Genomic DNA, 18,466 nt, shown 5'->3' with positions numbered 1-18,466 from the left:
TATGTTTTCTATCCTGGAGAATGACCCATGTGCATTAGAATAGAATGTGTATCCAGGTTTCTGAAGATGGAGTGCCCTCTATATATCTACTAGTCCACTTTTCTTCCATTTCTCTTTTCAGAGGTAGTATATTCTTGTTGGGTTTCAGTCTGCTTGACCTATCAAGGGGTGACAAGGCAGTGTTGAGGGGGAGACTATTTTTTTAAAATTGATTTTTGGGTCATACCTGTTAGTGATCAAGACTTACTCCTGGCTGTGTTATTCAAGAATCACTCCTGGCAGGCTCCTGTGGTCATATGGGGTGCTGGGGATTGAACCCAAGTCAGCTGTGTGCATGCAAGTGTCTTACCCCTTATAATATTGCTCAAGACCTTAGAGACATTTTTGGTATAACAAGAGAGAGGGGCAGTACAGCTGGCACCTGGTGCATAAAGAAGTTAGAAGTGTTGTTAATTTAATAACACAGAAGACAAATTAACACAGAAGACAAATTCTGATAACACAGAACACAAATCCCCGAAATGATAGCAAAATTGTCTGGCCTAATTTTCTAGAGTACCAAATTAAGAAATCCTAAAATAGCTTCACACTTAATAAGCCTGCTTTAACTGCTAAATAGATCGTAGGAAAGGACATAATAATAGAATTTTAGGGGCGAGATGAGAAAAAAAATTATCATCTAGGCAATAGATGATCATTCTATGGATCAGGTTGAGATATGGTTCATATTTTGCATATGTTTAAAGGATTTGAGAGTAGAGGTCAAAGATAGTACAGGTATATAAGGCTAATCCTACTTCAATCCCAACCAACACAAATGGTTTCCTGAGCAGCACTGGGAATGAGCCTGAGTACTGTAGTGTGTTTCCAAACTACAATCCCTTACACTACCTTCCCAACAAAAAGATACAAGATTATCTGATGAGTCCATGGGAGAGGTGAGGAAAAGTTGTTCTGAGAGGATGACTGTCCAGCATCTCTCTAATGCTAAAGACAAAAGTAGAACAAGCTATTTGGGGAAAAATTCAGAATTTTAAGTTGAATATGAGTTTGGTAATTCTATAAAAATCCAATGAAATATATGCAGTAAATATTTGAGCTATCTATATTCAAAAGTCTGCAATTTAGCAATGAATAAGAAAAGGAAACCAAGTAAAGGAGAAATAAATAAAAAGTGTGAACCTGTAAGTTTGCTGAAATATATCAAGAAGAATCAAGTAAAACATAATATTAACCGATCACTGAGTTTAGTAAATAGAGTAATTCTGGTATAATAAAAGAACTTTGCTCCTGGAATGTGTGCAAGATCAAAGTGAAGAACATATAAAAAAATAGCATTAATTTGGGAAAATTCTCCTGCCAAGGGAGAATAAAGAAAACTTTAAGAATTTATTATTTTATGCGGCCACACCTGGTTATGTTCAGGACTTACTCAGGGGCCTGCCAATAGGAAGGATGATGATGGAACCCAGGTTGGCTGCATAAGATCAAGTGCCCCATCCTCTGTACTATCCACTCCAGTCTGAGTGTGTTTATTGAGTGCCACCTCAATATACTGGTCTACTAAAGACAATGGTCCATCAGAGACTCCTTTATGGGGATACTACAATCTGAATCATCCTGATCCTAAATTGTTTAAATAAATAAAACATGCATTGTACTGAATCACAAATAATTTGAGACATACAAGTATCAGCTTTATTCTTTATGACATGGTAGGGGGAAACATGATCTCTAGAAGGTCAATGGCAAATCCAAAAAAAAATCTCACAATAACTGAAAATTAAATAGAGGGGGGAAAGGTAGGAGTAGGGAAGCACTGTATACAAAATACCCAACTCCTAGTTTTCTTTGTAAAAATGGTTAGAAAAAAAATTCGTCAAAATGCAGCACTTTAGGGGCTGGAGTGGTGACGCTTAGAGATAAGTAGTACTGAACCTCAATAAATTTGGTTTCAAATTTATGCCCTTCCATACTTTGTGAGCACAGAATCTAAAGGTACTTTCATTCTATATTTAAAATTTCATGACATGATTGATATGATATAAAACTAATAGCTAGGGATTCAGACAGAGTGCAGGACATAATAAGGTTCAGTGCTTTGCATGTGGTTCATTCCTATAACCTTCTCCCAAACCCTGCCATAAGTGAGGCAGTAAGCTCTGAGTACTTCCAAGTGTGGTACCAAGTCAAACCAAACCAAGAAAAACCCTAAGTGGTTTTTCTTTATGTGCTATCATAGTGATAGCACAGTGGTAGGGCATTTGCCTTGCATGAGACTGACCCAGGTTCGATCCCCAGCATCCCATATGGTCCCTGGAGCCTGCCAGGAATGATTTCTGAGTGAAGAGCCAGGAGTAACCCGAGTGTCGCTAGGTGTGCCCCACCCCCAAGAAAAACTAATAGTTGTAAAGAAAAAAAGATATAAACTAAATTATTCTGGTTAAATGAGTAAATCAGCACAGTCTTACTCCAATTGCTTATGACACACAATTTCAAATTAGGAAAAACCCTATTTCTCTATTAAAATTGAATTCATTGTTTTGTTGTCGCAGAGCTATTACAACTCATTCCCCTTCCTGATCTCTCCACTATTATTTTTTCTTTTTAAACACAGACACAAGTGAAAAAAAAAAAAAAAAGAAAAGGAGCAAGGAGGTTCTGTTTACTATCTACTACTTCTATATTGTGTGTCTCTGTACCAGAAATATATTCTTGACAGAAGAGTTCTATTTATTATTTTCTTCACAAAAGTCAAAATAGTGTACCTATATCAGGTGTTTATATAAAAACCTTGTTGACTAAATATGACCAGAAACAAATTTATTCTATTCTACTAAAGAACTACATTTTTTTAAAACACCAAGTCAGTAGCATTCTATGACTTGCTTAAATCTTACCACCTTTGTTTCTCTTCTATTTCCTTTTAGCCACTGATCTCTATGTAGTTTCACCCAAACTTTAATCTATTAAACAATTTTTTTACTATTCCTTTTGATATTTTACATAACTATACACAGATATAACAAATTCAGTAATCACAATCTATTTCTCCTCATAATTATCATAACGCTTGATCCTAAGCCCTAAAGTACCCTTACCTCCTAATTTCTGTGTACACCACTGACCATCTTCCATATTCTCTCTCCAGGTGAGAAAGAGAAGACTGAGATTAGACTAATTTGTACAATCTTTGCAAAATTTACTGACCTCATTGCTGTGAGCGGACATCAGGGCAAAACAAAATATTAAGCACAGGTCAAATGAATGCCTTGAAACATTTCCTCAAGTTGATAGAGGTCCTTTCCCCACATTATGAGATCTACAATCCTCTCCCTTTTGGCTACCTTTTCATCACCATAACAACCCACATTCCACATTCTCCACAGGAGAGCCATTACAAGAAAGCAAAAGGAGAGAACTTTTTGCCTTTCAGGGGTCTCATTCAAGTAGTTTATAATCTTTTCTTAGTAAAGTCATTAAGTTCATTACTAAAAACATTCTTAGTGTTATTCTGTTCTGTAATGTTCACAAAGATATAAGCTAGTATAAATCAATCATTTAAGTTCTATTTTGTTATTATTAGCTTTATCTGTCATCAACTGCTTTATGGTTGACTTCTCCAGTTTTTGTTTGATTCTCATTTGTTCAAATGTTATAAATTCTGCCAATATGAAGTATGCCAAAAATTCTCTAAAAATTGGGGCTAAAGTGAGTACAGAGGCTAGAGTGGTGCCTTGCATGTGCCTGACCTGAGCTTTACCGCTGGCACTCCACATGCTCCTCTGAGCACCAAGTAGGAATGTTTCCTAAGCATAGATCAAGAAATAAATCCTCCTTGAAGATGCCTTTAGTCTCAATGTCATGGAGTGTTGTTCTATATACCTTATGGTATCAGGTCTGATATCAAGGTCTTTAATCCATTTGGATTTTACCTTTGTACATGATGTTAACTGGGGGTCTATGTTCGCTTTTTTGCAAGTGGCTAACCAGTTCTGCCAGCACCACTTGTTGAAGAGGTTTTCCCTGCTCTACTTAGGATTTCTTGCTCCTTTTGTCAAAAATTAGGTAATTGTGTATCTGGGGGACAATGTCTGAGAACTCAAGCCTATTCCACTGATCTGAGGGTCTGTCTTTATTCCAATACCATGCAGTTTTGATAACTATTGCTTTGTAGTACAGTTTAACGTTGGGGAAAGTAATGCCTCCCATTTTCCTTTTCCCTAGGAGTGCTTTAGCTACTTTCCAAACAAGTGGAAGCAGAGATCAACAGATGGAAATACATTAAACTGAGAAGCTTCTGCACCTCAGAAGAAATAGTGCCCAGGATACAAGAGTCACCCACTGAGTGGGAGAAACTATTTACCCAACACCCATCAGAAAAGGGGCTAATATCCAAAATATACAGGAAACTGACAGAACTTTACAAGAAAAAAACATCTAATCCCATCAAAAAATGGGGAGAAGAAATAAACAGACACTTTGATAAAAAAGAAATGCAAATGGCCAAAAGGCAAATGAAAAAATGCTCATCACTAATCATCAGGGAGATGCAAATCAAAATAATGATGAGGTACCACCTCACACCACAGAGATTGGCACACACCACAAAGAATGAGAACAATCAGTGCTGATGGGGATGTGGAGAGAAAGGAACTCTTATCCACTGCTGGTGGGAATGCCATGTAGTCCAACCTCTATGGAAAGTGATATGGAGATTCCTCCAAAATCTGGAAATTGAGCTCCCATTCGACCTAGCTATTCCACTCTTAGGGATATACCCTAAGAACACAAGAACACAATACAAAAACCCCTTCCTCACACCTATATTTATTGCAGCACTATTCACAATAGCCAGGCTCTGGAAACAACCAAGATGCCCTTCAACAGATGAATGGCTAAAGAGACTGTGGTACATAAACACAATGGAATATTATGCAGCCGTCAGGAGAGATGAAGTCATGAAATTTTCCTATACATGGATGTACATGGAATCTATCATGCTGAGTGAAATAAGTCAGAGGGAGAGAGAGATGCAGAACAGTCTCACTCATCTATGGGTTTTAAGAAAAATAAAAGTCATTTTTGCAACAATCCTCAGAGACAATGAGAGGAGGGCTGGAACTTCCAGCTCACTTCATGAAGCTCACCACAGAGTGTTGAGTGCAGTTATAGAAATAACTACACAGAGAACTACCATAATCATGTGAATGAATGAGGGAACTGGAAAGCCTGCCTGGAGTACAGATGGGGGTGGAGTGGGATGGAGGGAGATTTGGGACATTGGTGGTGGGAATGTTGCACTGATGAAGGGGGTGTTCTTTACATGACTGAAACCTAATCACAATCATTTATGTAATCAAGATGTTTAAATAAAGAAAAAAATTAATAAAAAAAAAAAGAAATAAATCTTGAACACTGCTGGGTATGGCCCCGAAAAAAAAAAAAAAAAAAAAGCCAAAAATCCAACAAAACTTCAAATTACCTGAAAATTCTCTCTTCTAAAATTGTTGTAATTAGAAAAAAAAAGGCTAAAAAGAAATATGAATATATAACAAAGAGGATCTTTGGGTTATAATGAAATGCATTTAACCCCTACATTCAGTATGCCAATATATTATTTTCTATTGATTTACTTACAAAAGTAGTATGTCTTTATGTCTAAGTGCTGGGTAAGTACATTTATTGTGCTTTCTGTATATCATGTTTTGCTGCTGTTGTCATTTTGGGCTATATCCTGTGGAACTCATTTTACTCCTAGCTCAGCAATCAGGAACCATCCTGGAAGTGTCCATCTGAGATTGCCTGAAATCAAACCCTGATGGGCCATGTACAAGGCAAGCTCTCTATCGACTCTATTACCATTCTGGCAACTTTCAGTTAATATTAAAATTTCTTACCACATTGGGCAACATCTAAAACAGTGTTATGACTGCTATATTTATTGTATTTTTGTTGGTTTTTGGGCCACACCCGGTGACGCTCAGGGGTTAGTCTTGGCTATGCACTTAGAAATTGCTCCTGGATCAAGGGACAATATGGGAGGCCAGGGATCGAATCCAGGTCCATCCTGGGTCAGCTGCATGTAAGACAAGTGCCCTACCACTGTGTTATCGCTCTGGCCCAATATTTTTAAACAAAAATTTTTAAAAAAAATAAATCAGTGGAAACTACGCCTGCCCAGTGGGGCCCAACTGTGAAAAATTGTGAGTGCTGCCTGTTTGTGTCTGTCTACTATCCTGTTGCGTGAACCTCTTGGGAGTGGGCCGAAAAGAGGCTCCAGCAAAGCACTGCTGCGCCGCTCCGCTTCACTACACGGCCGTGTGTTCTTTCTAAAGAAAGAACACCATTGCAACAAGAAGAAAAAATCACACTAAGAACTGTGCTGGAGGGGCCGGGAAGGTGGCGCTAGAGATAAGGTGTCTGCCTTGTAAGCGCTACCAAGGAACGGACCGCGGTTCGATCCCCCGGCGTCCCATATGGTCCCCCCAAGCCAGGGGCGATTTCTGAGCACATAGCCAGGAGTAACCCCTGAGCATCAAACGGGTGTGGCCCAAAAACCAAAAAAAAAAAAAAAAAAAGAACTGTGCTGGATCACTGAAGCCCAGCATTTCTCTCCGGATTGTTTTCTCCGCTGTGTGCTCAGGCCTAAGATTTGATCCTGTGTGAGGCTTCATCCATGGAGGACTCCCCTCCCTTGGAGGCAAGTGGACCCATCCAGAAAGAGCAGAGCCAGAGGAGTGTTCTGCCTGCATCATTTAGCCAATGAATACCACAACACGTAGAAAAACCCACAATACAAGTGTGACAATGGGGAAACAACGCAGGTCAGCATCAGACATAGAGAATGAAGATGACAATTCTGATGACCAGATAATGACCAACCAACTAATCAACCTCTCAGATAAGGACTTTAGACTAGCAATGTGGAAGATACTCAACGAACTCAAAGAAACCATGGATCGAGCTGAATAGAACACTAATAAGAACCAAGAAAATAGAAAGACAGAAATCACAAAACTCCAAACTGAAATAACATGTCAACTAACAGGCCTGAAAAACTCAGTAAACGAAGTGAATGACAAAATAGATAAGCTCTGGGACAGGGTATTAGAAGCTGAGAATAGACTTGGTGCTGTAGAAGATGAAATACATAACAATTCCATACAGCAGGAGAGATTGGAAAAAAAAACTTAAAGCAAATGAAAAGACAATAGAAAAATAGTCAGAATGGAAACAGATGAAAATAGAAGTCTATGATAAGCTCAACAGAAACAACTTAAGAATCATTGGAGTACCAGAGAACCAGGATGAAAATTTCCAGGAAGAATCAATGGTCAAGAACATCATTAAAGAGAAACTTCCAGAGCTAAAGAATATATGTGATCAAATCCTGCATGCTCAAAGAGTACCAACCAAAAGAGACCCCCAAAAAAATACGCCAAGACACGTCCTAGTCACAATGACAAATCCCACAGATAGAGACGGAATTCTAAAAACAGCAAGATCAAAAGGGGAAATTACATTCAAGTGAGCATCCTTGAGATTTACAGCAGACCTGTCACCAGAAACACTCAAGGCCAGAAAGCAGTGGTGGGATATTGTGACAAGACTGAATGAAATGAATGCTTCACCTAAAATACTGTACCCAGCAAAACTCACATTCTGGTTTGATGGAAGGACACATGGTTTCACAGACAAACAACAGCTCAGAAACTTTACAGACTCAAAACCAGTCTTAAGGGAAAAACTGAAAGACCTAATTTAAGACAAGACTAACCAAAGACACACCAAATTTTGATATAAAGATGGCATTAAATTCCAGGACAATTCTTTCTCTCAACGTCAATGGACTAAATGCACCAGTTAAGAGACACAGAGTGGCTAAATGGATCAAAAAACTCAATCCAACCTTCTGCTGCCTACAAGAATTGCACCTGAATAGCCAGAACAAACATAGACTCAAAATAAAAGGCTGGAGAAAAATTATCCAAGCAAACAACACCCATAAAAAAGCTGGAGTGGCCATACTAATATCAGATAATGCAAACTTTATACTCAGGAAGGTTGTAAGGGACAAAGATGGACATTTTCTATTAATCAAGGGGTATGTAGAGCAGGAAGAAATCACTCTCCGAAACAAATATACACCGAATGAGGGGCCAGCAAAATATTTAATACAACTGTTGACAAATCTGAAAAATAATATCAATAACAACACAATAATTGTGGGGGACCTCAACACGGCTTTCTCAACACGGGAATGGTCAACCAGACTGAAACGCAACAAGAATATACTAGACCTGAAAAAGAGAAATGGAAGAAAAAGGCCTAGTGGATATATATAGGACACTCCATCCCCAGAAACCTGGATACACATTCTTCTCCAATGTACATGAGACATTCTCCAGGATAGACTACATGCTGGCAAATAAAACATACCTCCATAATATCAAGACGATAGAAATTTTGCAGACTACCTTCGCTGACCACAAGGCTCTGAAATTATTTGTGAATTCCAAAGGGACTCAGAAGAAAAACCTTAACACCTGGAAGTTAAACAGCCTCATACTCAATAACCAGTGGGTCCGAGATGAAATCAAGGAGGAAATCAAAAGGTTCCTGGAAACAAATGACTATAAAGACGCAAACTATCAGAACTTATGGGACACAGCAAAAGCAGTACTGAGAGGAAAATTTATAGCTTTGCAAGCACACATCAGGAAGGAAGGAGCTTACCTGAGTAGCTTAATGACACAGCTAATAGAACTAGAAAGTGCTCAACAAAATGACCCAAAAATAGGGAGATAGAAGGAAATAACAAAGCTGAGAGCAGAAATCAACGAAGTGGAAACCCAAAAAACAATCCGAAAGATCAACGAAAGCAGAAGTTGGTTCTTTGAAAAAAATAAACAAGATTGATAGACCACTGGCAAAACTAACAAAGAGAGAGAGAAACTTGATAACTTGTATTAGGAATGATAAAGGAGAGATCACTACTGATATGACAGAGATTCAAAGGGTAATCAGAAACTACTTTGAGAAACTCTGCGCCACTAAAAATGAGAACCTGGAAGAAATGGATAAATTCTTGGACTCTTATAATCTTCCACAGTTGAAGGAAGAGGATGTAGCATATCTAAACACTCCCAGAACTATTGATGAAATTAAAACGGTAATCAAATGTCTGCCCAAAAACAAAAGCCCAGGCTCAGATGGATTCACTAATGAATTCTTTCAAACTTTCCAAGAGGAACTACTACCAATCCTGGCAAGACTCTTTCATGAAATTGAACAAACAGAAACACTTCCAAACAGCTTTTTTTTTTTTTTTTTTCCAAACAGCTTTTATGAAGCCAACATCACCTTGATACCTAAACCAGACAGAGATGCTATGAAAAAAAAATTACAGACCAATATCGCTGACGAATACAGATGCAAAGATCCTCAACAAAATCCTGGCAAATAGGATTCAATGCCTCATTAAGAAGATCATCCACTAGGATCAAGTAGGTTTCATCCCAGGAATGCAAGGCTGGTTTAACATCCGTAAATCTATCAACATAATACACAACATCAACAACAAGAAAAATCAAACAACATGATCATAACAATAGATGCAGAGAAAGCATTTGATAAGGTCCAACACCCATTCTTGATCAAAACTCTCAGCAAGATGGGAATGGAGGGAACCTTTCTCAATATAGTGAAGGCCATCTACCACAAGCCAGTGGCAAATATTATCCTCAATGGAGAAAAACTAAAAGCCTTCCCTCTAAAATCTGGCACAAGAATAGGCTGTCCTCTCTCACCACTCCTATTCAACATAGCAGTGGAAGTACTCGCTATAGCGATTAGGCAAGAAAAAGATATCAAGGGAATCCAGATAGGAAAGGAAGAAGTCAAGCTCTCACTGTTTGCAGATGACATGATACTCTACTTAGAAAACCCTAAAGACTCTACCAAAAAGCTTCTAAAAACAATAGACTCATATAGCAAGGTGGCAGGCTACAAAATTAACACACAAAAATCAATGACCTTTCTATACACCAATAGTATTAAGGAAGAAATGGACATTAAGAAAACAACCCCATTCACAATAGTGGCACACAAACTCAAATATTTGGAATCAACTTGACTAAAAATGTGAAGGACCTATACAAAGAAAACTATAAAACTCTTCTTCAAGAAATAAGAGAGGATACACAGAAATGGAAACACATACCCTGCTCATGGATTGGCAGAATTAACATCATCAAAATGGCAATACTCCCCAAGACATTATACAGATTTAATGCGATCCCTCTAAAGATACCCATGACATTCTTCAAAGAAGTGGATCAGCACTTTTGAAATTCGTTTGGAACAATAAACACCCTAGAATAGCTAAAGCAATCATTGGGAAAAAGCATATGGGAGGAATTACTTTCCCCAACTTTAAACTTTACTACAAAGCAATAGTTATCAAAACAGCATGGTATTGGAATAAGGACAGGCCCTCAGATCAGTGGAATAGGCTTGAATATTCAGAAAATGTTCCCCAGACATACAATCACCTAATTTTTGATAAAGGAGCAGGAAATCCTAAATGGAGCAGGGAAAGCCTCTTCAACAAGTGGTGTTGGCACAACTGGCTAGCCACTTGCAAAAAATTGAACTTAGACCCCCAGCTAACATCATGTACGAAGGTAAAATCCAAATGGATTAAAGACCTCGATATCAGACCCAAAACCATAAGATATATAGAACAACACATAGGCAAAACACTCCAGGGCATTGAGACTACAGGCATATTCAAGGAGGAAACTGCACTCTCGAAGCAAGTGAAAGCAGAGATTAACAGATGGGAATATATTAAGCTGAGAAGCTTCTGCACCTCAAAAGAAATAGTGCCCAGGATACAAGAGCCACTCACTGAGTGGGAGAAACTATTCACCCAATTCCCATCAGATAAGGGGCTAATGTTCAAAATATACAAGGCACTGACAGAACTTTACAAGAAAAAAACATCTAATCCCATCAAAAAATGGGGAGAAGAAATGAACAGACACTTTGACAAAGAAGAAATACAAATGGCCAAAAGACACATGAAAAAATGCTCCACATCACTAGTCATCAGGGCGATGCAAATCAAAACAGCGATGAGATACCACCTCACACCACAGAGAATGGCACACATCACAAAGAATGAGAATAAACAGTGTTGGCGGGGATGTGGAGAGAAAGGAACTCTTATCCACTGCTGGTGGGAATGCCATCTAATTCAACCTTTATGGAAAGCGATATGGAGATTCCTCCAAAAACTGGAAATCGAGCTCCCATACGATCCAGCTATACCACTCCTAGGAATATACCCTAGGAACACAAAAATACAATACAAAAACCCCTTCCTTACACCTATATTCATTGCAGCACTATTTACCATAGCAAGACTCTGGAAACAACCCAGATGCCCTTCAACAGACGAATGGCTAAAGAAACTGTGGTACATATACACAATGAAATATTATGCAGCTGTTAGGAGAGATGAAGTCATGAAATTTTCCTATACATGGATGTACACGGAATCTATTATGCTGAGTGAAATAAGTCAGAGAGAGAGAGAAAAATGTAGAATGGTCTCACTCATCTATGGGTTTTAGGAAAAATGAAAGACGTTCTTGCAATAATAATTTTGAGACACAAACGAGAAAAGAGCTGGAAGTTCCAGCTCACCTCAGGAAGCTCACCACAAAGAGTGATGAGTTTAGTTAGAGAAAGAACTACATTTTGAACTGTCCTAATAATGAGAATGTATGAGGGAAATGGAAAGCCTGTTTAGAGTACAGGCGGGGTTCGGGTGGGGAGGAGGGAGATTTGGGACATTGGTGATGGGAATGCTGCACTGGTGATGGGTAGTGTTCTTTACATGACTGAAACCCAAACACAATCATGTATGTAATCTAGGTGTTTAAATAAAATATAAAATAAATAAATCACTTTATTTTTTCTGATCCAATGATTTATGTTATATATGTAGCTCAAAAGTCTCTAATTAAAAAAAAAAGTCTCTAAGAACTGTTTTTTGTTCTTAAGTATTCTTATGAACCCTCTGCTTCTGGTGGTAGGCTATCTTATCTTTAATATTAGCAACCTTTTCTTCAAAACTAAAGATCAAAACAAAGTAATCCAATTTTCTCATTGGTACTGAGAAAAATGCTCATGATAATAGCAAATTACAAAGATTAATAAGAGAAACAATGCTGCAGAAGTCTTGAGTAAAAAAAGTATAATATAATGGAACTTTTTCATAGTAGATTTGGGCTTGCAAGTGAAAAAAAAAACCAAAAATAAATACTCCTTAAGATACTCAGTGTCTATTATTGACTGATGTATTATTCTCAAAAAAAAAAGTAAGGGCTAGGTATATGATTCAGGTCATATACCTGAGTATATGCATGTGTGAAGTGGTAGTTCTTTTTCAAGAACTACTAAATGAGGTTTCCATAAAAATATTTTTTAAGTTAAAATATATGAAGAGTTAATGAGTTCACATTTGAAATGATTCTAACCTGAATAAGGACATGTCAGTAGTATAAAGTATCGTATTTGAATGTTACCCCAGTTAAATCATGATTTTCTTCTTCGAGGGGGGCACACGTGGCAGTGCTTAGAGGTAACTCCTGGCTCTGCACTCAGAAATCATTCTTGGTAATGCTGGGGAACCATATAAGTTATTGTAGGTCAATCTGGATTGGGCACATGCAAGGCAATCCCGTACCTTCTGTACTCTCTGACCCAGGAATGATTTATTTCCCTTTTAACTCTTTTCATTAAATCTTGGTGTTCATTTTAAACAAAAAACAATTGAGGTAATTTTTCATTGTCCTGTTCTTAGATAATGTAGATTATTATGTCCTCAGTCTTAGGGCTAGACATTCTCAAAAGTGGATTTTGATATTATATTTCTTTTTTAACAAACATACACACAAATTTGCTGCATCTTCTAAGTAGTACATACTATTATGTGAAAGCAAGAACATTACTTGACCCTCAATGAATTACTGGCCTTCATAAAGAAATACAAGAATGAACGGAAATGATTAAATCTGTTGGCACAAAGGGAGTTTACTGTGTAAAGTCTAAAAAAGGAGAACAAAGATTTCAGTTATTCATAGATTTAATGTGTACTACACACATTAAAGTTCTTGTGAGTAAAATGTAATGAGTATTCTATTATTATTAAAAGAGCCTAGAACTTGGCTCTTCATAAGTATATTCTAATTGTTATTATGTATGTTAGGTTAATATAGAGAAATGCAGAATGAATTAAGTCAGTGTCATAAAAGCACAGGAGATGTAATTGATTCTTCTGAAAAGCTTACAAAATACATTCAAATATGTTACTTCATTTTATCACTTTATCTTAAATGAGAACAGAGGTTCAAGGAAGTTGATTTTTTTCAATGCCATTCAGCCTCTAAAGATTAAAATAAGACATCAATTTACATTTTTATGGTATTATCATGGTCTCATACTACTTCTACTTCCCCCATTGACATTGATTTGCCTGACCCTTATATTATCTCTTCAGCCCCCATGAATTTACTTTAATGTCATTCATAAACTGACGAACCTCAAAGAATAGGAGGAATTCACTATAAGATCTCATCAAGATTCTGACTTAATCATGGAGGATGGAAGAAAGGCCCTAAAGGAAATTACAAGCTCAAAATTCAATGGTAAGAAAAAAAAAAAGATATACAGACTACCCAGAATCACAGTAGAAGATATTAATCATCTGTAGGTCTTAACAGTTTAAACCTGCTTGCCTACACAAAAGAATTAACTATACTTAATCAGACTATCTTAATAGCTATAAAAGTGTGTAGTGATACTGATCCTTTTAGCTCTTAGTTATTAAACTGAATTAGTTATTAAACTAAATTCTAAACAAATGATTAATTAAAATCTTATTGTAGACACCTTTATAAGTAAAGTACTGGTTACAAATTCAGGAAGATAATATCTAGAATCAATTCTCTAATAGTAGTTCAGTAATTCTCTGCAGTTCTCTGTAATAAGTTGATTTTCTCTCCTTTTAAAATATATTAAACATATAGGAGCTAAGCTATATATCCATCAGCAACATCTGTATTAAAGTCAAATAGAAAAGCATTATAACTACCATTATATACATTTTATAAAAGGAAAAAGTAGCAAAACATACCTGTGGAGCATATCCAGGAGGCACATAAATAGGAGGCACAGAACCATTTGGGGACATCATTGGAACCTGAGCAGGACCTGAATAGATAACAGAAATCATAAATTAATTAGAGACTTAGCAAGTTGTCCTGAAGCAATTTGAATTATACGCTGAGTTCAATATCGACACCAAAACTAGGGACTATATTACTATGAAAAGATGAACTGTTGAAAAAGTTTTTTCTTATACATACACTGGTTAATATTCAAAAAAATTTTATTTGAATCATCACGACATAGTTAAAAAGTTACTGATGGTTCACCAGTGCATTCCCATGACCAATATCCCAAGTGTTCTTCCTCCCCACACTGGCCTGTACTCTAGACAGGCTTTCTACTTCCCTCATTCAGTCACATTTTGTTATGATAGTTCTCAGTGTAATTATTTCTGTGACTGCACTAAATGATCCCTGTGGTGAAGGATTTTTTTATATATATTTAAAAGGATATATATAAATATATATATAAAATATATATTTTATATATATAAAAGAATTATATTAAAAAATCAAAAATAAAAAGATATGGCCTCCCAATTCTTACCACAGGCTGTGTTCTTTACACTGACTGTATAGAAAGAGAAGGTACAGTAAATGCACCCCATATACACCTCAGGCCCTTTGCCTGGTCTGTATTGTGAATTGGGGGACAAAAAAAAAGTTACTGATGGTTGAGCTTCAGTGTTCCAACACCATCCCTTCACCACTGTTCATTTCCTGCCACTAATTTTCCTAGTCCCCATCCTTGCATGCACAGCCATTTGCACAAGTAATACTGAAAGTGTATCATGCACATCACTTTACCTCCTTTCAGCAACTTGCCCAGAGTGATCTTTAACAACTTTATTTGTCATACTGGCCCTTTTTCTGTCCTAACTGCACTCCCATCCACCCCCCTCATTTCCACTGTCTTTGGGTATTATTCTCATACTGTATTGTTTTTTTAATAACCTACAATATCTTACTCTGACTTATTTCATTCAGTACGATACTGCCCATGTCTATCTTCAGCTGCATAATATTCCAATGTGTAGATAAATGAATGTTTAGCTGTAATGCTCACTTGGATTACACACCTAGTTCTGGTATTCAGATTAACACTCTTTGTTCTATGAGTGCTAGGAATCAAACTCAAATCATCAACAGTCTCACACTTACAATGAGGCATGCTACTTCTGAGCAATTCCCAGGCACTGAAGGGAGTTTAATTTCTAAGGCTGTATGGCCAGATCATATTTAGTAAACATTAAGTACTAAACATCATTGTCTGGGAGATAGCTCAAATATTTAGAATTCTGCCTTTTAAGCATAAGACCAAGAGTCCCATCCCTCATGGAACCGAACACACTGAGTGCTGTACCAACAGCTACAATGGGTGTGATGCTGAACATAGCACAAACCAATTCCAGCTAAAACCCAGCTAGGAAGAGTGATCCCTGGAGAACACATGCAGGAGTACCAATTACTCCTTTTACCCAGTTTGCATAACTCCAGGTCTAGCAATATCAACAACAGAGGAAGAAAAGGGTAAAATAGTATTGCTATTGGCAATTTTTGAAATTTGCCACTTTAGTTCTAAATTGGGCTGGAGAGATACTACAGTAGGTAAGTCACTTGCCTTGTGTGCGGCTTACATGGTTTGATCCCCAGCATCACATATGGAATCTAGAAGTAAGCTTTGAGCACAATGGGGTATGCCCCTCTCCCCAAAAAGATATGATGCTTTTTAAGAAAAACTAAAACCGCTGTCTTTTTATCCCCTAAAAACAAGAAAAAGAATATCATTTTCTTAAATTTAAGTCTATATTATTTATTCCTTTACAAATATCTAAGGTGCTTTGTAACTCTTGGCCAGAAAGGCATTATTCAAAGCTTTTTAACTTTTGGGGCCAGAGAGATAGCACAGCGGTAGAACATTTGCCTTGCATGTGGCCAACCCAGGACAGATGTAGGTTTGATTTCAGACATCCTATATGGTCCCCCAAGCCTGCCAGGAGTGATTTCTGAGCGTAGAGCCAGGAGTAACCCCTGAGCACCGCTGGGTGTGGCCCCCAAACAAGCAACCCCCCCCCAAGTTTTTAACGTTTGTATTTTGGACTCAAGAAAATGACAATTTAAAACTAAATGCTAGTTAACATCCAACAGATAATCTATGTGAAACTTTAGTAACTTGCTTTCTGAACAGAGATAGCTTATAGATTCATGCTATAAGAAGTTAAATTAGAAAAAATTCGTTACAAATCTTACTCAAATCAGAAAAAAATTACATATGGAGCTTCCGTTCTATGTGTCAGAGAACTGTGGTAAATGTAACAGGTCTTCAAATATATGGTTTATTTGACGAGATCAGAAAAATCGTTTTTAGCCACCATGTAAAAATAAGCTATAGTATATTATTAAAAATGATAAGACTGAGTAACTGTTTTTAGTCACTTTTACTAAAATTATGAAGTACATATACTACCCACAGACACAATTTAAACCACATACTTGGAAAGCTGCTAAAATAAGTATAGTAGTACTAAAAAAATAAGTATAGTAGTATAAAATTTACTTTATCCTTTTTATGCAAATCAAAATAGCATTGTACAGAGAAATTAGAGTATGAGGGTGAGTGTTGGAGAAAGGGGGGAAGGGAAAGAGGGGAGAGTGGAGGAGAGAGATGAGGGGGGGAGAGAGAGAGAGAGAGAGAGAGAGAGAGAGAGAGAGAGAGAGAGAGAGAGAGAGAGAGAGAGAGAGAGATAAAGCAAGGAGAGGGAATAGAACTAGAAGCCAGACAGGCTTTGCCAGAGGGGAAAAAGTTCCCATTTGTAAGTATTATACAGAAAACAGAACAAACCCAAGCTAAAACCAACCAGAATAAACTTCCAGTTTAGTAATGATTAACTCAGTACATTTATATGTAATCATTTTCTTTTTCTTTCATTTTTGTATTTGAGCTGCATCCAGCTGTACTCAGGGTTTACTTCTGGCTCTGTGCTCTGGGGACCATGTATATGCAGAACTTATATGTAGTACAAATGGGCCAGTTGTGTTCAAGGCAAACATCTGCTGTACTATCTCTGGCACTTAAGTAATCCTTTCACCCAGCAATCTTTATCCTCAGGCAAAAATTGGTACATGGTTAGAGCAAAACATTTCCACTAAAAATAATTCATAAGTATTATATTTAGTATCTAAAAGACTGGGTAGCATCACTTTGATACAGAAAACATAAAATTCTTGCTGCATGACTATAATTAAAGTTATTTGTTTTAGGACTACAGTATTGACTACTAATTCTGTTATTCTTATATAAAGGGGCAAAATCACAAACCTTCAATACTGATACAAGTGTTCTATTACTCCCTTAGTCCCAATAGTACCTTCTAATTCCTAAAGTATTAAAAAGATTAATTGGGCTAGAAGTATAGCACAGCAGTAGGGCATTTTTGCTCTGTATGGGGCTTGGGTTCCATTTCTGGTATCCCATATGGTTCCTTGGGCCAGCCAGGAGCGATTTCTGAGTGCAAGCCAGGAATAACTACCAAGTGCCGCAGGGTGTGATCCCGAAAACCAAAAACAAACAAGAAAGATTAATTGTTGGGCCAGAGTGATAGTAGAGAGGGTAGGGTATTTGCCTTGCATGTGGCAGACCTGGGTTCAGTCCCTGGTATCCCATATGGTATCCCGAGTCTGCCAGGAGATTCCTGAGTATAGATCTAGGGGTACTTCCTGAGCACCATCAGATGTGGCCGCCCAAATAGATTAATTGCAAATGACTAAAAGTAAGCGACGTCAGCAGATGGTTATATCTGACACATACTTAAATAATCATAGATATAGCTAACAGCTTAATAATCGACATAATTTGAACGCTAGTTAGTACAGCAGGTAGGGCACTCCTTGCACGTGGCCAACCTGGGTTATATCCCTGGCAATCCACAGGTCCCCAAGCACCACAGTACATTAGGAGTGGTTCCTTTGTGCAGAGCCAGAGACAGTAACTGCTGAGCACCTCAAGTGTCCCCCTACCCCCTAATCTTCATAATTTGAGCAAGATATAATTCAAATAAACATTACTATTTCCTCTATGGTTCAAAACCCGAACAGTTCTTTTTTTCTTTCTTTTCTTTTTTTTTTTTTTTTTTTGATTTTTCGGACCACACCCATTTGATGCTCAGGGATTACTCCTGACTAAGCGCTCAGAAATTGCCCCTGGCTTGGGGAGACCATATGGG

The 18,466-nt window shown here is 37.4% G+C and overlaps 1 protein-coding gene and 1 non-coding gene across 3 annotated transcripts in view; one reads left to right on the top strand and one right to left on the bottom strand.

Annotated features, from left to right (window-relative positions):
* Window positions 1-18,466, bottom strand: part of FNDC3A (fibronectin type III domain containing 3A) — a 153,502-nt gene that overhangs the window by 77,359 nt on the left and 57,677 nt on the right. For both annotated transcript variants that reach the window (XM_049778750.1, XM_049778751.1), the window contains one exon: window positions 14,210-14,286. In XM_049778750.1, coding sequence (XP_049634707.1) covers window positions 14,210-14,286 — 77 coding nt within the window. The remainder of the gene's footprint in view (window positions 1-14,209; window positions 14,287-18,466) is intronic.
* LOC126016621 (small nucleolar RNA SNORA51) lies at window positions 14,774-14,901 on the top strand. Its single transcript, XR_007498410.1, has one exon. It is a non-coding gene; the product is annotated as a small nucleolar RNA SNORA51 (small nucleolar RNA).

This window comes from Suncus etruscus, chromosome 8 (assembly GCF_024139225.1).
Source record: "Suncus etruscus isolate mSunEtr1 chromosome 8, mSunEtr1.pri.cur, whole genome shotgun sequence".
NCBI lineage: Eukaryota > Metazoa > Chordata > Mammalia > Eulipotyphla > Soricidae > Suncus > Suncus etruscus.
This window is presented reverse-complemented; position numbering and strand designations above follow the sequence as displayed.